Source organism: Rhinopithecus roxellana, chromosome 1, assembly GCF_007565055.1.
Source record: "Rhinopithecus roxellana isolate Shanxi Qingling chromosome 1, ASM756505v1, whole genome shotgun sequence".
NCBI lineage: Eukaryota > Metazoa > Chordata > Mammalia > Primates > Cercopithecidae > Rhinopithecus > Rhinopithecus roxellana.
In genome coordinates, this window is record NC_044549.1 from 192,528,540 (window position 1) to 192,549,418 (window position 20,879).

General features: G+C 39.8%; 1 protein-coding gene across 2 annotated transcripts in view; it reads left to right on the forward strand.

Annotated features, from left to right (window-relative positions):
* The first annotated feature begins 420 nt into the window (after positions 1-420).
* The window catches only part of WDR48 (WD repeat domain 48), a 47,144-nt gene continuing 26,685 nt past the window's right edge, over positions 421-20,879 (forward strand). Inside the window, exons 1-7 of one of the 2 annotated variants that reach the window (XM_010371508.2) lie at positions 421-502; positions 13,206-13,346; positions 15,949-16,027; positions 16,680-16,762; positions 16,878-17,007; positions 18,931-19,019; positions 19,797-19,898. In XM_010371508.2, the coding sequence (XP_010369810.2) occupies positions 455-502; positions 13,206-13,346; positions 15,949-16,027; positions 16,680-16,762; positions 16,878-17,007; positions 18,931-19,019; positions 19,797-19,898 (672 nt within the window). In that variant the 5' untranslated portion in view covers positions 421-454. The remainder of the gene's footprint in view (positions 503-13,205; positions 13,347-15,948; positions 16,028-16,679; positions 16,763-16,877; positions 17,008-18,930; positions 19,020-19,796; positions 19,899-20,879) is intronic. The other variant, XM_030934972.1, reaches the window with a different exon arrangement.

Below are 20,879 nucleotides of genomic sequence, written 5' to 3' on the forward strand. Positions count from 1 at the left end.
TGAGGCCAAGATATAATTCTCTGCATTTTTAGGTACTTAATAGTAAATCACTTGGTTCCCCTGCTTGCCTAGGAAGGGTTAGGAGATCGTCCAGCGCCATGTCTTGCACTGTTAATTCTTTCAGTACTTTCGTTTCGCTTGGACCTCTCCGGGAGGGCCTGGAAAAGAGCACAAGCCAGGGTCTAGGGCCACATAGAAGTGGATTTGGATTGCTCACTCAGCCCTGAAAAGTGGCTCTCTCCCCATCAGCATTATACTTGCACAGTAGTTTTTTTTTTAGGTGCATCTACCTCACTACATGGCTACCGGCCATACAGCAATGAACACCACCTAGGAAACACAGACCCTGTCTACCTTCAGCCCCGCCACTAACCCTTGGCCAAAAGGAAAGGGGAGGAACATCCGCCCGGTCTGAGCCACCTCCGGAAGTGACGTTGGAGTGTCAACATGCAAGATGGCGGCCCATCACCGGCAGAACACAGCAGGGCGGAGGAAAGTGCAGGTATGGAAGCCCGGTTCCTCGGCCTTTCGGACGCGGCTGGCAGCTCCAGGCCCACTCCAGCTAGAAGGTGCCCGGGGCCACGGCTACGGCATGGGGCGAACAGGGCGGGGCGCGGCCGGCCTTGAGGGGTGGGGCCGCGGCGCTAACGGCTAGAGGAAGGGGCGGGGGTCGGCCTGCTTGGCCTCTGGGGCCCAGGCCCGGGACCCTCGCGGGCGGCGTTCTGAGCCAGGGATTGCTGGTCGCCGCTTTTCTGTAGGAATGGACTTGCGGGGTCGGGATAGGCTAGTTCCCCGCCCACTTGCCTCCCTCTTCCCCTGCCTTTCTTCGAAGCGCTCTGCCCTCGCTGCGTCGGAGCGGAGGCCTCCAGGGGTTTCCCGGGAGGGTGGGCGTAGGAGGAGTGAGCGGCCTGTGCGGGGGCGTGGCGAGGCGGCGGAGCACCAACGGCCCTGCGGGGTTTCTGCTGAGGATTCGGCACTTGGGAGCCCCTAGTCTTCTCTTATGTTGGAGCTGTACCCTGGGTAGGTAGAAGTGACACGAGAATGTGCGTGGGGAAATTATAATTTTAATTGGGAATATAAGTTCGTCTTCACCATTTCTTCACCTTCAGTGTGAATCGCTGAACCTTTCTTTATTGTTTGTATAATTTATTGTACGTGTGCTAAAGAGTTGTCTAATCTTACCGTGTGTGTCTTGTGCCTTATGCCTCTGTGAATTCACTTTTATTTGGGGTTACGCTTAAGAGTTATTGCCACTTCGGGGAACATCACACACCGTGGCCTGTGGGGGGCTGGGGGGCTGGGGGTCTGGGGGAGGGATAGCATTAGGAGAAATACCTAATGTAAATGACGAGTTGATGGGTGCAGCAAACAGCATAGCACATGTATACCTATGTAACAAACCTGCACGTTGTGCACATGTATGCACACTAGAACAAACCTGCACGTTGTGCACATATATGCACATATGTGCACTAGAACTTAAAGTATAATAATAATAAAAAAAAAGTTATTGCCATTTAATATTTTCCGTGATGCAGGGAATAAAAGCCCTCTTACAGGTGTTTGCCTGCAGGTGTATTGTATGTGGTAGTGGCAGTTTGGTGCATTTGATTTAAACATTTACCTAGCACTTAGAGTGGCCCCCAGAGGGGAAAAGGGATTGAAAGGTTGTAGGAATAATTTACACCTAGGCTTTCTTTATAAAACACAGCATTATATGGAGTTCTGCAGGTTGAAATCAAGTGTCAGATGAAGGTAGTTTGATAAAGGGGTCCTTCAGTAAGGTAATCCCAGCAGAAAGTGGTAGGCTATAAAGTCTTCTGAGTAGTTCACATCTTGGTTTTATTGATCTCATTGATCAGCACAGTGTCTTAAGCACTCACTGTATGTTTGCTGAAATGAGTGAAATTAATGAGTCTAAACTCACTCTATTAGGTGAGTTTTTCAGTGCATTAGTGATAGGATTTAAGTATCACCAGCATCCAAGGCAGGTAGTGAGAATGTCTCCTCGGGACGGAAATATAACTCAAAATTGTAACCTGATTGTGTTGTAAGTCTGTAACACTATATGGTGGTATACTTCTCAGGGGAGTAAGGGTAGTTAATCAGGCCTTTGAGTTTATTGCATTAAGACTTAAACGTGCTATTACTCGGTGTGTTCCCTGCTTGCTTCCTTCCCAGGCCTACCCACTCCCAAAATGCATGCAATAAAGTATATATATTTTAAAAAGACTTACAAGGCAATTGTACTAGTATGGGATGGAGAAAATGTAAATTAACTGCAGCAGGTTTGGAAAACCAATGTTTTAATAGGCTGAATGTGAGCCAGTGCATGTAGAATGAGACAGGTGATGGATAATTCCACTTTTCACTGGTCAGAATAAAAAATTAGAGTTTGCTGTTCAGCACTTAGGACCGTGTTCTTCATAGGTAGCAATCAGATTGGTGAACTGACTTGACATTATTTCCTATGAAGAACTTTTGAAAGAGCTGTCTAAGATTAACCTGCTGAAGAGAAGATTCAGGGAGCTTTCAGAATTTGTCCCCAAGGTACAGAAGCAGCCTGAGAAGCCACAGGGATTGATTTCATCTGAACCATCATTGTCTATGAGGTGTTATTTAAACTAATGCGTGTTCATTGTAAAAAGCCCAGCAAACAAAAGTATAGATTAGAGTTGCCCTCCATGCTTCCAAGAAAGCTACTGTGGGCAATGTCATGTTTTAATCCTAGACCAGAGTTTATCAACCTGAGCATTCTTGAAATTTTCGTCTGGATAATTCTTGGCTGTGTCTGAGGGAGGGAGCTGTCCTATGCATCACAGGGTTCTTTAGCATCATCCCTGGCTTCTGCCAACTAAATGTGGTAGCATCTCCCCAGTTGTGACAACTAAAAATGTCTCCAGACGTTTTCAAATGTCCCCTCGAGGGCAAAATTGCTGCTGGTTGAGAACCACTGTTCTGTACCTCTTCCTGCTTGTGTACCTGACTTAATGTGATTTTTTTTTGCTATAAATGGAGCCATAGTATTCACTGTTTTGTGTCTTGCTTTGTCAAATTTTTAAATAAACATTCCCTTTAGCCCAGAATTCCTTATGTAAAAATATATTCTACAGATTTGCATATGCATATATCTGTCCCTACTTATGCAAGGGTGTTGTGTGAAGCCATTCTTGAATTGCTATAAAGAAATACCTGAGACTGGCTCATTTATAAAGAAAAGAGGCATAATTGGCTCACAGTTCTACAGGCTTTACAGGAAGTATGGTGCTGGGATCTGCTTGTCTTCCAGGGAGGCCTCAGAGAGAGAGAGAGAGAGAGAGAGAGAGAGAGAGAGAGAGTGTGTCAGAAAAGCAGGTCCACATGGCATATTCCCATTTCCACAAAGGAAATACGCGCTTTAAAAGTCTGTAAGGGTAATAGCAGTGATTATCCCTTTGGGAATAGATTGTGTGATTATAGATAAGACAGAACATGGGATATCTTTCAGTTTGAAGTATACACAACTTCGTATTTTTGAACTTTTTACCACAGTATTTGCTCTTATACATCAAAAAGAAAACTTCTCGTTTTGGAAAAAGCATATATGGGTACTTGCAGTAAAATATACTTTGTCTCCGGACTGTCTCAGACCAAGAGATAGTAGCCCTGAGCTCCTTGTCAAGTTGTAGGCCAAGACAAACCATTGAGACTTAAAATATTGCTAAATAATCAGTGGAGGCCGGGCGTGGTGTCTCACGCCTGTAATCCCAGCACTTTGGGAGGCCAAGATGGACAGATCACTTGAGGTCAGGAGTTCGAGACCAGCCTGGCCAATATGGTGAAATCCTGTCTCTATTAAAAATACAAAAATTAGCTGGCATGGTGGTGCTTACCTGTAATCCCAGCTACTCGGGAGGCTGAGGCAGGAGAATCGTTTGAACCCAGGAGGCGGAGGTTGCAGTTGGCGGAGATCGTACCACTGTACTCCAGCCTGGGAGACAGAGCAAGGCTCCATCTCAAAAATAAAATAAAATGATTACTTAAAGAAAATCGGTGGAGATGGGTCCAAACATACTGCATATTAATTATCGACATAATTTTAAATGAGTCCATGTCCTACCATCTTCAGCTTCTAAGAAAACTGGAGATATGAGGGGAGAGGGATGGATTTGTGACTGTCAGAAACATAATCAAATATGTGAATTCAGATACATGATGCAGTATTTTCTCTGGTAACCAAGATATCAAAGCAAGTCTTTTCCATCCTTGGCAGTCCCTTAGTGTTACGATTTTCCAAAAACCTGAGTCTATTGATTGGCTCTCTCTGCCTCCATTTTTCCTCCTGTTATGGCCTCTTCCTTCACTGCTTCATAGTGTTTGGGGAGAAGCTAGAAAGGTTTAGTTACTCTGGTAGACAGAGTGAGCTCTCCCCAAAACGTTCATGCTCTAATCCCTTGCAAATATGCTACCTGATCATGTAACATGCTATGTTACATGCTATGTTACATGATCACGTAACATGTTAATCCCTTGCAAATGTATTATGTCATATGATAAAGGGGATTTTGTGAATGTAATGGGGTTACAGACTTGAAAATAAGGGGATTATCCTAGTGGGCCCATTCTAATCATTCTAATCATATGAGCCCTTTAAAACAGAGGGCTTTCTCTAGCTGGAGGCAGAAGCAGGGAGATGTGGTGACAGAGGATTTGAGTTGTAAGAAGGACCCAACCCTCTATTGCTGGAGAGGACCACTGGAAAGCATGAGAAGGAATGCAGGCAGCCTTTAGGAGCAAAGATGGGCCCTTGGCTGACAGTCAGCAAGGAAACAAAACAGAGACCTCAGGGCCTACAACCGCAAGAAACTGAATTTGACCAGCAACCTAAATGAGCCTGGAAGCAGACTCTTTCTAGAGCCTCGAGTAGGGAACACAGATCTGCTGACCCTTGTCAGTTTTGGCTTTGTGAGATCTTATGCAGGGGACTCATTTCAGCCGTTTGGACTTCTGACCTTCATAATTGAAATAATAAATGGGGTTATTTAAAAGCCACTAAATTTGTGGTAATTTGTTACGTCGGTAATAGAAAATCAATGTGATTACTTTCAAATAAAATGATGAACAAGGAAAGATATGTTTATCTCTTGATTTTGTCTCCCCTCTGGCACACTACCAATGACTCTAGGATTATTTAAGTGTGAAAGGCAGAAACAGATCACATGAAGTACAGTGGATTATCCTCACTATTTTTTATTTGTTTGTTTGTGGTCCCAGATAATGGTTGGAGAAACTAAACAATGCTTACTGAGCCAGCTGCAAATGTTCCACTGTAACTTAACTGGATACTTGCGCTGGGAACTATTCTGTTATTTTTCTCCCTGTTGGAGTCCCTTTGATTGACTCTTTCAAAATGCGTATTTTCTACTGAAGGCCAGACTTCCCATTCCTTCGCAAAATTCGTATAATACCCTGCTCCCATTTTTTAAAGCAAATCAAGATATTTGGATATGCATCTTCATCTTGTGTCTGCCTTAGCTTATATTCTTGACTATCTAAATGAAGTTCTCCCATGACTTTGTACACTCAGTTATTGCTTCTGTCTCTAGTACCTTCTACTTTTATCTTTCTTTTACTCCCATCTCTTCTGCCTGAAAAAGCTTGCCTGTATCTTGGGGAAAAAAAATACTTCACTTAACTTGCTGTCACTTCTAGTTACGCTCTTTCCCCAGCTAAATGCCAAGAGGACTTTCGTGCTGACTGCCACATCCTCAGCATTTAGAATAGTGCCTGGCAACAAGTGGGTGCCTAGTCAATATTCGTTGAAAGAATTAAATCCATTTTCTTCTATTTTTCTGTAGCCAGACATTTTAATTTTTTTCTCTGTACTTTAATGGATGCGGTAACAAGTTTTTAAGGTGACATGTCTTGAAACATATCAGTGTATATAGTTTTCATTATTTGATGACCACACAGAATGGATGTACCATAATTTAGCCATTTCCTTATTGAATATATTGCTTTGATTTTTTTCCACCATACTATAATTTGCTTTGAAAAAACTTCCAGAGTTATAAAATAGTAAAGGAAGTGTTGCAAAAATAAACGAAAAGACAAAGATAGATAATACAGAATGCATAAGATGAGGGATCAGTTTGAAAGTTCCAGTATCTGACTCATTTGAGTTCAAGAAAAAGCAAAGAAAACAGAGATGATTATTAATAATGGATACAAGAAAATTTCCCAGAGCTTAAGTGCCACAAATTTCTAGATTGAAAGGGCTTTCTAAATGCACAGCAAAACTCATGATAGAAAAAACAAACAAGGAAATGTCACACCGAGGAAAAAGAAAAGATCCTAAAAGCTTAGGGAAGGAGATGACGAGGGAGTGGAGGAAAGAATGAAAATAGGATCCCTTTAAAGCTGTAGGAAACAGAATGGCATTGAAATCAGTGGCAACATTGGATGCTAGAGGAACTTACAGCAATGCTTTCAAGAGCTGAGAGAATTGCTAAATCAAGTGTAAATGTGGAGGAAAGACCTTTTCAGCCATCCAGGGACTAAGTTGCCACCCGTATGCCTTTTCTTATATTACTTTCTTAAGGTATTGGGGATGTACTTCAGCAAAACTGTGGCGTGAACAAAGAAAGAAGGAGGCATTAGAATTCAAGAAACAAATACCCAGAAAAGCAGTAAAGGAAAACACCAAAGGTGACAGCTGTGCCAGCAGATCTAGAGGGCAGTCAGCCTAGATTGTAGTGAGAAGAAGGAGGGTTTGGAGGGGGAAGCCTTCTGAGAAAATAAAGGGGTGGGGGTGAGTTCTGTGGCACAACAATTAAAGAAAATTAAAGTGGAGAAAACCATTGAAGAAGGAAAGATTAAAACTCTAGGGAAAACAAAAAGGTCTTTGAGGAAGGAAATGTATTCATAATATAGTACTTAGTAGATAGCCTTACAGTCACAACAATATAGCACTGATTGTTCAATTAAAAATAGGGATATATCTATATTAGAAGAGTAGAGGGAGGAGATATTGAGGGTAGTTCCAGAGCTACATCCTAATCTACAGTAGCATGAGTAAATTGATAATGTCTAAAATGGATGAGCCAAAAAGTTATAAGATAAGCACAATATTTAGAGAAATGCAGTTAACTATCCAGTAGCAACAACTGAGTTGCAATTAGTTACCTTTAGGGATGAAGACTAGCTGTGGGAGTCTTATCCAGACAGTAGAGAGACTGTTTTTCATTACAGTCATTACTATTTGATTTTCTAAATACAGGCAAGAATTACTTGGATAACAAATGATCAAATTTTAAAAACCAAGTAATATATGTTATTTGTAAAACATTCAGACCTCATAAAAGAGACATGAATGAGTGGAAAATCACCGTAATCCCATCATTCAGAAATAACTGCTGGTTATTTAATTAATTAATTTATTCATTGAGACATTGTCTCACTCTGTCTTCGGGCTGGAGTGCAGTGGCACCATCTCGGCTCACTGCAACCTCTGCCTCCTGGGTTCAAGCGATTCTTCTGCCTCAGCCTCCTGAGTAGCTGAGACTACAGGTGCGCACCACCACACCCATCTAATTTTTGTATTTTTAGTAGAGACAGGGTTTCACCATGTTGGCCAGAATGGTCTCAATCTCCTGACCTTGTGATCTGCCCGCCTTGGCCTCCCAAAGCTGGGATTACAGGCGTGAGCCACTGCACCTGGCCCCTGGTTATTTTTATATATGTATAGTCTTCAAAACTTGTGTATTCTGAAATATTTAATATTTTGAAACATTTTTATAATAATGACTATTGTACATTGCTGTGTTGGACCACACATATTTCACTAAAAATATATCATGGCTTTCCTCCCATGTTTATTAGTCTAGACCTCCATCAACTCTTTCTTATTCTTTAGAGACAGGGGTCTCATACTGTTGCCCAGGCTGTAGTACAATGGTGCCATCATAGCTCACTGCAACCTGAAGCTCCTGGGCTTAAGCAGTCCTCCCACTTCAGCCTCCTAAAGCACAGAGATTACGGGCATGAGCCACCACAGCTGGCCTACATCAACATTTTAAGTGATTGAATAGTATTGTGTTTTACAGATGTGCGTGCTAGAATTTATCCAACTAGGATACTTCTAATTCTTTTACATTTTAAAGCACACATCTTTAGGAAATACCATTGAAGAGGTTGGCCCAGACTGGTTTTGACAGTAATTACTTTCCACCTAGAATGAGAATTCTGACATTCAGGTTCTTCTTTCACTCTTGCCTTAATCAGTCAGATAATCTCCCAGAAGTCTGGATATTAAGATTTAGATATGCTGCAGTCTCAGTTAAAGGAAATGTGAGCTAGGTAAGCAGCCCTGGGACCCCAGAGAAAGAGAGATTGAGAGAGACTGAAGTTGACATTGAAACTAGCTTGGTGCCTAGTGGCTTTGGAAAGCCAATTCATGCAATGATACTTATGTCTTTTATATGCCAGACACTATAATGGGGGCACAATGGTGGAAGAAACAAGGCAGACAAGTCTCTTGCCTTCTTGGAGCTATTATTCTAATGGAGAAGATACACCAAAAAGTATGAAGGTGGCTGGGCGTGGTAGCTCACACTTGTAATCCCAGCACTTTGGGAGGCCAATGTGGGTGGATCACAAGGTCAGGAGGTCAAGACCAGCCTGGCCAAGATGGCGAAACCCTGTCTCTACAGAAAATACAAAAATTAGCTGGGCGCCGTAGCAGGTGCCTATAATCTCAGCTACTTGGGAGGCTGAGTCAGGAGAATTGCTTGAACCTGGGCAGCAGAGGTTGCAGTGAGCCAGGATTGCACCACTGCACTCCAGCCTGGGCGATACAGTGAGACTCCGTCTCAAAAAAAATAAATAAATAAAAAATAAAAAAAAAGAATAAAGAATGTGGTAAGAACTATTAAATAAGTAGGGTAAGTAATCGGGTCATAACCCTGAGGAGAATGAGATCAGGAAAGGCCTTTCCAAGGAGACCTTTTTCCTAAGATCTGAAGAGAAAGGGTGAGTTAGACAAGATGAAAGCTGGAGAAAGAGTATTGCTATAGGGATTCGAGGGGTGGTGAATCTTCATGACACTGGCAACAGTAAATGAGAAGGTGCTGGAATGGGAAAGAGCTTGATGTGTTTACGGAACAGAAAGGAGTTTGGAGTGACTGTCATAAAAGAAGCTGGGGGCAGTCAGTTTGAAATGAGTGTGAGGATGTGGGGTTAGAACTAAGCATTTGAGGAGTTTGAACTTTAAATTTTGTGAAAAACCATTGGAAAGTTTCAGCAGAGAAGTGTCATGATTTGATTTTTTAAATGCCTCTTATAAATGATGACTGTATTTCCTGACCTGGGGCTCTGTTAAGATATCTTGTATCCTTGTGTTGAAGTCTCCTTTAAAATACAAACAAACAAACAAACAAAGCTGATTTGAGTAGATCTCAGTTACAGGTAATTGCATCCAAAAGACTGGGTTAAAACAACATCCTTGTAGCGATTTGTGTCTGCAGCCCTGGCCCTTTTTAAAGGACAAATTTCTGGAAATTGAATTTTAAAGAACATTTCAAAGAGTTTAAAACTTTTGTCAGAAAGTGTTTATTTATCCTCAGGGGAAACAAAAATGGCAGTTATTTTTAAAATTTTCCTGTATTATAGGTAAAATAATCTCATATTAATTATGTCTTTGATTATTTTATGTGGTTTTTGGCCATTTCTTTTTTTTTAAAGTTCCTTTTTGCAACTTTGTTCCTCTTTCTGTTAGAAAATTTGACTTTTTCTTATTTTGTAAGGAATCTTGTTAAGAGTAAACTTTCTTTCATATTTATTTCATTATTCTCTTAGTCTTGCTCATGTTACTTTTTGACATTCAGGTTTAGGAAAATAACATTGTGATAAAATTCACATACCATAGAGTGCACCCTTTCAAAATGTACAATTCAGTGACTTTTTTATATATTCAGAAACTTGTTTATTGGTCAGTTAACTCCAGAATGTTTAATTACTCTACGTTCATTAGCAATCACTCCCCATTTTTTAGTTTTTCCTCCTTCAATCCCCTGGCAATTACTAATCTACTTTCTCTGTGGATTTGTCTATCCTAGACATTATATATAAATAGAGTTATAGAATATGTGGCCTGCTGTAAAATATGTGGCTTCTTTCACTTAGCATATTTTCAGAGTTCATCCATGTTATAGCATGTGTCAGTACAGTATATATATGTGTGTGTGTATATGTATATCTGTATATATCTGTGTATATATATGTGTATATGTGTGTATATATATTTTGTTTGTCAGTTTTGTTTTGTTTTGTCAGTTGATGGATATTTGGGTTGTTTGTTTTGTCAGTTGATGGATATTTGGGTTGTTTACTTTTGTGGCATTATTGTGAATGGCACAATGCTGTGAACATTCTTGTACACAGAAAAGGTTTTGACTTGCATTTGGCCAGATCACCATTGTTCTTTTCCTTCGTAAAGATTACCATCTTTCTTGGCATGTTGGAAGAGTTTTCTCTGCCAAGGGACTATGTAATTATTCACCCGTCTTTCAAAAATTATTTTTATGCTGGCCAGGTGCAGTGGCTCACGCCTGTAATCCCAGCACTTTGGGAGGCTGAGGCAGGTGGACCACTTGAGGCCAGGAGTTCAAGACCAGCCTGGCCAACATGGTGAAACCGCTATCTCTACTAAACATGTAAAAATCAGCTGGGCACGGTGGCACATGCCTGTAATCCCAGCTACTCAGGAGGCTGAGGCATTGCTTGAACCCGGGAGGTAAAGGATGTAGTAAGCTAAGATCGGGCCACTGCACTCCAGCCTGGGTGACAGAGCGAGATTCTCTCAAAAAATAAATACAAAATTATTTTTATGGTTATTAAATTTCAGTCTTTAATTCATAGAAAAGTTCATTTTTGGTATAAGATGTGGAGAAAGGATATAATTGTTCCTAAAGGAATCACTATAGTTACTTTTACTTTAGATAATTTTTTTATTATTATACTTTAAGTTCTAGGGTACATGTGCACAACATGCAGGTTTGTTACATAGGTATACATGTGCCATGTTGGTTTGTTGCACCCATCAACTCGTCATTTACATTAGGTATTTCTCCTAATGCTATCCCTCCCCCAACCCTTCCCACACCCCGACATGCCCCGGTGTGTGATGTTCCCTGCCCTGTGTCCGTGTGTTCTCATTGTTCAACTCCCACTTAGGAGTGAGAAGATGTGGTGTTTGGTTTTCTGTCCTTGTGATAGTTTGCTGAGAATGATGGTTTCCAGCTTCATCCATGTCCCTGCAAAGGACATGAACTCCTCCTCTTTTATGGCTGCATAGTGTTCCATGGTGTATATGTGCCACATTTTCTTAATTCAGTCTATCATTGATGGACATTTGGGTTGGTTCCAAGTCTTTGCTATTGTGAATAGTGCTGCAATAAACATATATGTGCACGTGTCTTTATAGTAGAATGATTTATAATCCTTTGGGTATATACCCAGTAATGGGATCACTGAGTCAAATGGTATTTCTGGTTCTAGATCCTTGAGGAATCACCACACTGTCTTCCACAGTGGTTGAACTACTTTACACTCCCACCAACAGTGTAAAAGCGTTCCTATTTCTCCACATCCTCTCCAGCATCTGTTGTTTCCTGACTTTTTAATGATTGCCACTCTAACTGTCATAAGATGGTATCTTATTGTGGTTTTGATTTGCATTTCTCTGATGACCAGTGATGATGAGTGTTTTTTCATGTGTCTGTTGGCTGCATAAATGTCTTCTTTTGAGAAGCGTCTGTTCATATCCTTTGCCCACTTTTTGATGGTTTTTTTTTTTCTTGTACATTTGTTTAAGTTCTTTGTAGATTCTGGATATTAGCCCTTTGTCAGATGGGTAGATTGCAAAAATTTTCTCCCATTCTGTAGGTTGCCTATTCACTCTGATGGTAGTTTCTTTTGCTGTGCAGAAGCTCTTTAGTTTAATTAGATCCCGTTTGTCAATTTGGGCTTTTATTGTGATTGACTTTGGTGTTTTAGTGATGAAGTCCTTGCCCGTGCCTGTGTTCTGAATGATATTGCCTAGGTTTTCTTCTAGGGTTTTTATGATTTTAAGTCTTTTTTTTTTTTTTTTTTTGAGACGGAGTCTCGCTCTGCCACCCAGGCTGGAGTGCAGTGGCCGGATCTCAGCTCACTGCAAGCTCCGCCCCCCGGGTTTACGCCATTCTCCTGCCTCAGCCTCCCGAGTAGCTGGGACTACAGGCGCCCACCACCTCGCCCGGCTAGTTTTCTGTATTTTTTTTTAGTAGAGACGGGGTTTCACCGTGTTAGCCAGGAGGGTCTCGATCTCCTGACCTCGTGATCCGCCCGTCTCGGCCTCCCAAAGTGCTGGGATTACAGGCTTGAGCCACCAGCGCCCGGCCGATTTTAAGTCTTAACGTTTAAGTCTTTAATCCATCTTGAGTTAATTTTTAACTGGTGATTTCATTACATTAGAAAGTTTTACTTCTGGCTGCCAGCCAGCTTATTGACTTTTTCTTAGGAGTAATTGTTTTCAGTTGATCCTCTGTTTTCACAAGGAACAGGCAGAGGTCACCAACAGTAACAAAGTAGAGAAAAATGCCCTGAAGAAAAAGGTTATTAGTATGTGATAGGAGCTCAAAACCTCCTTTTGCTTGCCAAGTCGGGGAAGGCCTTCTAAAGGAAGTATTGTTTAAATGGAAACCTGAAGGCTGCAACAAGAGTTAGCAAAACAGGTGGGAGGAAGAGCTTCCAAACAGAGAGGACCGGCATGTGTGATGGTCTGGCAGCACAATGTGCACCAGAACCTGGAGCACAGATGAGTGGCCAGAAAGACAAACAGGGCACTTGAGACCATGTTAAGGATTTACACCCAATCATGAGTCTAGTAGTCAGGAACTGGAGGTTTTTGAGCAGAGTTAAGATACATTTTTAAATAATTACTCTAGCTGCTTTGTGAAAAATGTGTTAAAGAGTGGGAAAGGAGTTGGACTAGGCTATCATTGATAGCATCATTCTCTTCAGCCCTTTAGTCTTTAAGGAATAAAATTAAAATTAAATTTGTATTGGATTGAAAAAGTACATATTGGAAAACATAGGATTTTCTGTTTCAGATTGGCCACTAGTAGACTATATTTTATTACTGCATGGCTTCTAACTTTATAAAAAGCATATGTTGACATATTTGTCAGGTTTCCTATGTTATTCGAGATGAAGTAGAGAAGTACAACCGAAATGGAGTCAATGCCCTGCAGCTGGATCCAGCACTAAATAGACTTTTCACAGCCGGTCGAGACTCTATCATAAGAATATGGAGTGTCAATCAGCACAAGGTAATGCAGGGATTAAAATCTGTACCCAGCAAATTTTGTGCAAATGGCTTTCGCTGTGTAATACGACACCTCTTTCACAGTTTCAGATTTAATCTCTCTGAATACTGAGTTATTAGGTACACTCTATAAATACATCGCAACCAGAATTCTGTAAGTCTCTGAGAAAAACCGTACCTAGGAAAGTTTCAGAAGTGTTTTAGCTAAGACAAGGACTCCCTAAACTAAGTTTGCCTTAAGAGTTCTTTGCCACAAAGGAACAAAGTGATTTGGCTAGTAGGGGGATTACTTTCAACAATTAATTTTTCTCCTTTAAATATGTTCCCCAAAAACCTCCTGGTAACCTTACTAAAAAAAGATTGAATATTCTTTTACATTTATAATTAATCTTAAAAATATTTTATTTTCCTCATTTAAAAGTAATTAGGGTCCTCACAAACCCCACAGGGCCTAATTAGATAATACAAGGTTAGGCTGGGCACGGTGGCTCACGCCTGTAATCCCAACAATTTGGGAGGCCAAGGTGAAAGGATTCCTTGAGTCCAGGAGTTCAAGACCAGCCTGGGCAATGTGACAATACCCCATCTCTGCCAAAAAAATTTAAAAATTAGCTGGGCATGGTGGCACACACCTGTAGTTCCAGCTGCTCGGGAAGCTGAGGTGGGAGGATCACTTGATTGAGTATGGGAGGTTGAGGCTGCAGTGAGCCACGATCACACCACCGCATTCCAGCTTAGGCAACAGACCTTGTCCCAAATAAATAAAGGTAATATAAAATTGGTGTTAAAACTATGAAGACAACTTGCTGCCCTTCAAAGATTTCCCTTTCTTAAGCAGGGAACAGGATTTAAATATATATAAAGATAAATCCCCAGGCAAATGGGAAGGAGCCCTTTTAGTATTTTGTTAGAACACTTATATTGTGAATGACTTAGAAAAGAAGAAAGAGGGAAGAAAAGAAGAGCCTTTATTGATCTTCTAAGTATGTGCCAGATGCTCTTTGCATTTTCATATCCAAAGTGAGTTTAATTTTCAGTGTCCCTCAAGGTATCTATTAGGATCCATTTTTCTTTTTTTTTTTTTTTTGAGACGGAGTCTCGTCTGTCACCCAGGCTGGAGTGCAGTGGCACGATCTTGGCTCACTGCAACCTCTGCCTTCTGGGTTCAAGCAATTTTCCTGCCTCAGCCTCCCGAGTAGCTGGAACTACAGGCACATGCCACCACGTCTGGCTGCTTTTTATAATTTTAGTAGAAACAGGGTTTCACCATATTGGTCAGGCTGGTCTTGAACTCCTAGACTCAGGTGATCACCTGCCTCTGTCTCCCAAGGTGCTGGGATTGTGGGTGTGAGCCACTGCACTCAGCCAGATCCATTTTCATAGGTGGGAAAATGGGCTCAGAGGAACCCATGGTTCAGTGGCTAGTAAGTGACAGAGAATTAGCACCCAACCCAACTTGAAAACCCTAGTGCTAGGCCTTGTATTTTTAACAGTCTGTGTATTTTTAGCAAGTTTTACAAATCTGATACTCAGTTCAGAAAAAGAACCACTACTTTATGCGCGTAGAACTTCAGTCTGGCAGGCTTTGAATTCTTTAGCCAATGGAAGCAGTGGTGGCCAAATGTCAAAAGCATGAAAAGTAAGAAAACTGTGTTTGGTTTTGAAATGCTTTTTGGTACTTCCATTTGAATTGGGATGTCTCCTTTCTGAGAATTCACAGTATTTCAAACAAATTAAGAAAAATACCCATAAGAACTAACCTGAAGAATCTGGAAATCTGCCTGTCCTGCCCCAAACATCTTTTTTCTGGTCTTCCTTTTATGACAAGATTGAATAGCATTATTTGTCAAACAGACTTGTACAGAGCTGTTCTGTTTGCCCATAAAGTGTCTCAAACTTGCCTGTTTTAGGTGTAGGATGTAACTAAATACTGTTCTTTAAAAGTCTTCTGCCGATTATTAAGCCAGGTAAGAGAAGTAGAATCTTGAATTACCTAATTGAAATGGTGACATGGGTTTCTTTCTCAGCCATTGGGTTTCATTTTGTCTCTGAAGGACTATAGGTACCATGAGGAAAACATTTAATTCAGAAGGTGAACCCAACAGCAGGAAGCTGAAAGCAGAGGTGTTTATCTCCCTCTGCATTCAGACCAGGCTCCTTCCCACACTCATCAGACTCATTGCCACCCCTGCTGTCTGCTGTTGAACCTTCACCACCACTCATTCAAATCCCCACAGCCTACAGATTCCTGCAAGCCCTGTCCTTTCTAGTGAACCCTTTTTAGAGGATTTTATGTCACACACAGTGCTTAGTCCAGAGCTTGTTGCCTTCACTTTCACAAGGCAAAAAAAAAAAAAAAAAAAAAAGGGAGTATTTATCCTGGAAACCTAAGCTTTCAGTAAGAGTAAAACTATCCTGAAACAAAACTGTTTACATCTGTTATCTGGAGGCATCACCTATTTGGTGAGATTCTACTCATAATTCAGGTGTTAGTTTTAATGCCTAGAGCAGTGTGTCACATTAATTGAAGAATTTAACCATATTTATCATTCGTAATATATTTCATTCTCTCATATAAACTCTTATGATTTTTCTTTTAATTTCAGCAAGATCCATATATAGCATCTATGGAACACCATACGGATTGGGTAAACGACATTGTACTCTGTTGTAATGGGAAAACATGTAAGTATTTCTTCGGATTATTATTGGGCTTCTGATATATTTTTTATTTTTTATATAAGCTTTTTTATTGAAATATACATACAGAAAAGTACACACAGTTCGAGATGGCAGTTCAACACAATTTTAGAAAGTGAATACCCAAATCAAGAAACAGAATATTACTAGAAGCCTCCTTGTGCCACCCTTTGCCACCCTTTCAGTTATTCCCCCTTGCCCCAAGGTAACTGCTCTTCTGTCTTCTGAACACCAAAGGGTAGTTTTGCCTTGATTTGAACTGTATATAGACTCATGTATTCTTCTTTTAGCTTTATTAATACCTCTTTTTGTTCTTGTTTTGGTGAGATCCATGCCTTGGTTTTGCAGTCTGAGCTACAGGAATTTTTCTCAATCACATTAGTTGAGCCTTCAACTGGAAGATTAAAAATGTTTGCACTGCTTGTTTTAAAAATATATTTTTTCTTTAAACATATGTCTTGAGATTTTAAAAAATTGAAGCAGTATACAGTAGGTTCTAGAAAGAGCTTTTAGGTGTGTTTGTGTGTGTGAGAGAGAGAACAGGTTAGTTTGAAATAATGTTACATTGTTGTAAGATAAGTTTTCAAAGTTGTAAGTCATACTACTAAGGAGTTTGTTAATTCTTTGCTTCTTCTAGTGATATCTGCTTCTTCTGACACGACAGTAAAAGTATGGAATGCACATAAGGGATTTTGCATGTCAACATTAAGGACACATAAGGTAAAACAATACAGTTCTCAGTGTCTTTACTGTAATATTGGGATCTCAGTACTTTGTGTGGCTTATTTTATTACTGATCTACAGAAAGATCATAGTATGTCTGTTCTATTTGCAGGATTACGTAAAGGCCTTAGCATATGCCAAGGATAAAGAACTAGTAGCATCCGCTGGGTTGGACAGACAAATATTCCTTTGGGATGTGAATACTCTAACAGCACTGACTGCCTCAAATAACACTGTCACAAGTAAGGTGTTTAAAAGAAACTTCTTTGAAAGTGATCCAAGTTAACATAAATAAAGAATGGTTTATAAAACATTTTTGATAGGTTTGCATCAAGACAGTGGTTCATATTTTGAGAGTGCTTCTACCTACAGCGTTCTAGCCCCCAAGAGTATGATTGAACAACAAGGAGCTAGTTCCTCACTGCAGTCTGAAAATGGTAACTTCTCCAGGTATAACCTGGTTATTTTTTGTACATGTGCATGCCTTAGCTCCCTAGCTAAAATGTAAGTCGCTACAGGGTAGAGAAGACTGTCTTACTACTTTGTGTCTCCCACAGCATTCTCTGGTCCAAATCCATACACTCAGCAGGTATTATTGAAGGAGGTGGTGATTATCTGACAAAGTAGGCGGCTTTCTGACCTTTTAAAGTGTTAATATATATTAACAGCTTTTGAGTTAATAGCCAAGATGAAAAGTACCCAAGAGAAAGAAAGAAAAGTTTTCCAGTGCCAGTTTATTCAATTTTCTGCCTTTTAGAGCAGCCCTGAGAAATCGAGCCAATTCCAGAGGAGCCAGAAGGGTAGAGTGCTTCTAGAGGCAATCCAGAGATGTTCACAGCATGGATACTTCATCAGCTAAGAGATCTCAGACTACCAAGTCAGGCTCATACAAGTCTGGATTGAAATTGAGCTTCATGCTTGGTCCAACCTACTAGAGTCCTCCAGGCCAAGTTTCAGAAGGGACTATTAGGAGCACATTTTTGGCGAGGCCTGACCTGGAAAGTCTACATTGAAGACATGGGCCTGCACTCTCTGGATCCCTACATTATAGATCCATTTTATAATGACTCTGTGGAGTGTTCACATTGACATAGACAATACACTTGTACTAATATAGCATAGTATGTGCCAAGAAGGGCAAGTTGGGAGACTGGTGTTTATAATCTCTTGATTGTTATTTTGCCTTGTTTCCCAGGAAATATGTGAAGGTCTCAACATTCTATTTCCCTTGTTCTTGATTTTTCACCTGTACATTATCTCTGATTCATCAGCTGGTCCCTGTTAGGGGCTGTCATGATACATCATTAGATTTTAAGTCTGGCTGTAAGGCCTGCCTCAAAGAGACACTAATGGGCGGGAACAAAGCAAAAAAAAGAAGCAGATTGTCACGAGGTCAGGGCCCAGGCTTAGTGGATACAGATTCTGCTATAGATACATCTTGCTTAGAGTTGTTTAGAGAGGATATCACACTTTTTTTTTAATATGTAATAATAAAAATAACACTAATAATGGCTAACATGTATTGAGTACTTGCTACAAGTAGACATTTTTCTAAACACTACATGTATTAACTTATTTACTCCAACTTTTTAATATATTTGTTTGTAAAATTGGAATCATACTATATAGACAGTTTCACATGCAGTTTTTTTCACTTCAGTGATACTGAGAGCATGAACATAATTTTTGCTATATATTGTCTGAATTCCTTCCTGAAAGGTTGTACCACATACTTCACATAAGTAATGTATGAGAGTTCCATTGTACTGTTTTCTTTTTAGAATCAAGTATTACCTTGTTTTTTGTCTTGGTGTATGAAACAGTATTTTTGGTTTGATTTGTGTTTGAAAAAAACTGAAATTGAACTTTTTTTCGTATTTATGGCACATTTTTTGCTTTAAACATATGTCATTTAAGTGGATAGCTTTTCAGTGGCACTGCAATTTATCAGATATTTATTGAGCATTTGTGTATATTCAAATCCAGAAAATATGTACATTTTGATAATAATACTGTTTAGAATTATCTCCATTATAGGTAGATTTCTTTTACTTAGAGTACTTATAAGATTTTCTAAATTGAATAATTAAACTTGAAGTTTTTGCTGACTAGTTACTAAATGGCTGATGATCTTGTTAACATTTAGTTCCATTTATCCTCAATAGCTTCTTCTTTAAGTGGAAACAAAGATTCCATTTATAGCCTGGCCATGAATCAACTGGGAACAATCATTGTATCAGGGTCCACTGAAAAGGTAAGGAGGAGCTTATTTCTTCTTTTTTTTTTTTTTTTTTTAATTATTTTTCACATACCTTGTCTCCTATTATTTAAGCAGGTATTTTACGATTAGCTTCTTTATATTTATTTATTTAGAGACTGGGTCTCACTCTGTCACCCAGGCTGGAGTGCAGTGGCATCATGATCCTGGACTTCTGAGACTTTAGCGATCCTTCCACCTCAACCTCCTGAGTAGCTGGGACCCCAGGCACACACCATCACGCTCATCAGGCCACACCTTGCCCCATATGGCTAATTTTTGTATATTTTTGATAGAGACAGGGTTTCGCCATGTTGCCCAGGCTGGTCTCCAATTCCTTAATGCAAGCAATTCACCTGCCTCAGCCTTCCAGAGTGCTGAGATTACAGGCGTGAGAGCCCCTGTGACTGGATCAGGGGGAGCTTAAAGGGTGTTTTGAATATTAGAAAATAAAGAAACAAAAATAATTTAATCTGTGTAATTATTAAATATATAGACAGTGGTTTTGCCTAGTGGGTGCTAAACAAAAGGTTTTATTTGAATAGGTAAAACTATAACTGTTGTGTGTATAGTGACAAGATAAAGAGGCTGTGCATTTTTGATGTTTGAAAGACCCAATTCCCTGAGGTTGGGAGGCTTAGACAGTGTCCATTGGCAGAAGCAGTATTGCCTTCTCAGAACTTAATGGTTATCATTTGCCTGATGAGAGTTGTCTGTTATTTAAATTTGATACTGATATATTTAGTTTGTGTAATATTCTATTAAAATTCACAGGTGTTAAGGGTATGGGATCCAAGAACATGTGCAAAACTAATGAAGCTTAAAGGGCACACGGATAATGTGAAAGCATTGCTGTTAAACAGAGATGGCACGCAAGTATGCAGTTTCATTTGGGTGTTTATCTAATAGCCTTGTTGGAAATTTCCGCACTTTGTATACTATTGTATAGGTTGATTTGAACCAAAAGCCACACTTACTATCAATTGTGGTCTAATTAAAAAATTTTAAAATACTAAATTGCACATATAAGCTACATTTAAAAACTATTCTATTTGCATCACTTTTAAAAACCGAACAAAGAATTTCCTTAGAATAATTCTAATGCAAATGAGTATATGCATTTATGGTGCATAGAGGCTAAAATAACTAAAAATGTTACCTGTGTAAAGCAAAAGGAAGCTTTGATATCAAATGCTTTTTGCCAATGTATTAAGTGGAAAATTTTCTCAGTGGATCTGACTTTGGGGCACATTTTGTCAGTTGACTATGTAGATACAGTTGATAAATTTAGTTTTCTAAGATAATGCTCAGGGTGAACATTTCAAAGAAAAGCATTTTGGTACTGTTATACATTAGGTCTATTGGCCACGTAATTTGTGAATTATAATCACAATTCTGTTCTGTAGCAGTGGAAAATACTATTTCATCAATGTAGATAATAAAAAATAAAAGCCATCATCTTGTGGGTATGACATACATCTACCATGTACCCTTGACTCCCTCAGCCATTTTTTTTCAGAGTGCAGTGGTAAGTGAGAGATAACTGGAATTGATTGTGATAGGGTTAGAAAAGGGCTAGTAGAAAGATGATGAGGTGAGAAACACCATCAGTTTCTTTTCCTGTGGAAGTTAAGACAGAAATTGCTTTAGAGATTAATCAGAGAAACCGTTGCCTCCAGAAGTGAACAGAAGGTTTGGAAACTAGTCTAAGGTAGGAAATCATTTTTCAGAACCAGGAAAAGAAAGACTTAAAGATACCTGTGGAGGTCTTTGGAAATGTGAAGAATCTTGATGTACTGTGTGACCTTGAGGATAAGATTTCACTTTAGTCCTTAATTTGCTTATCTGCAAAGTGAG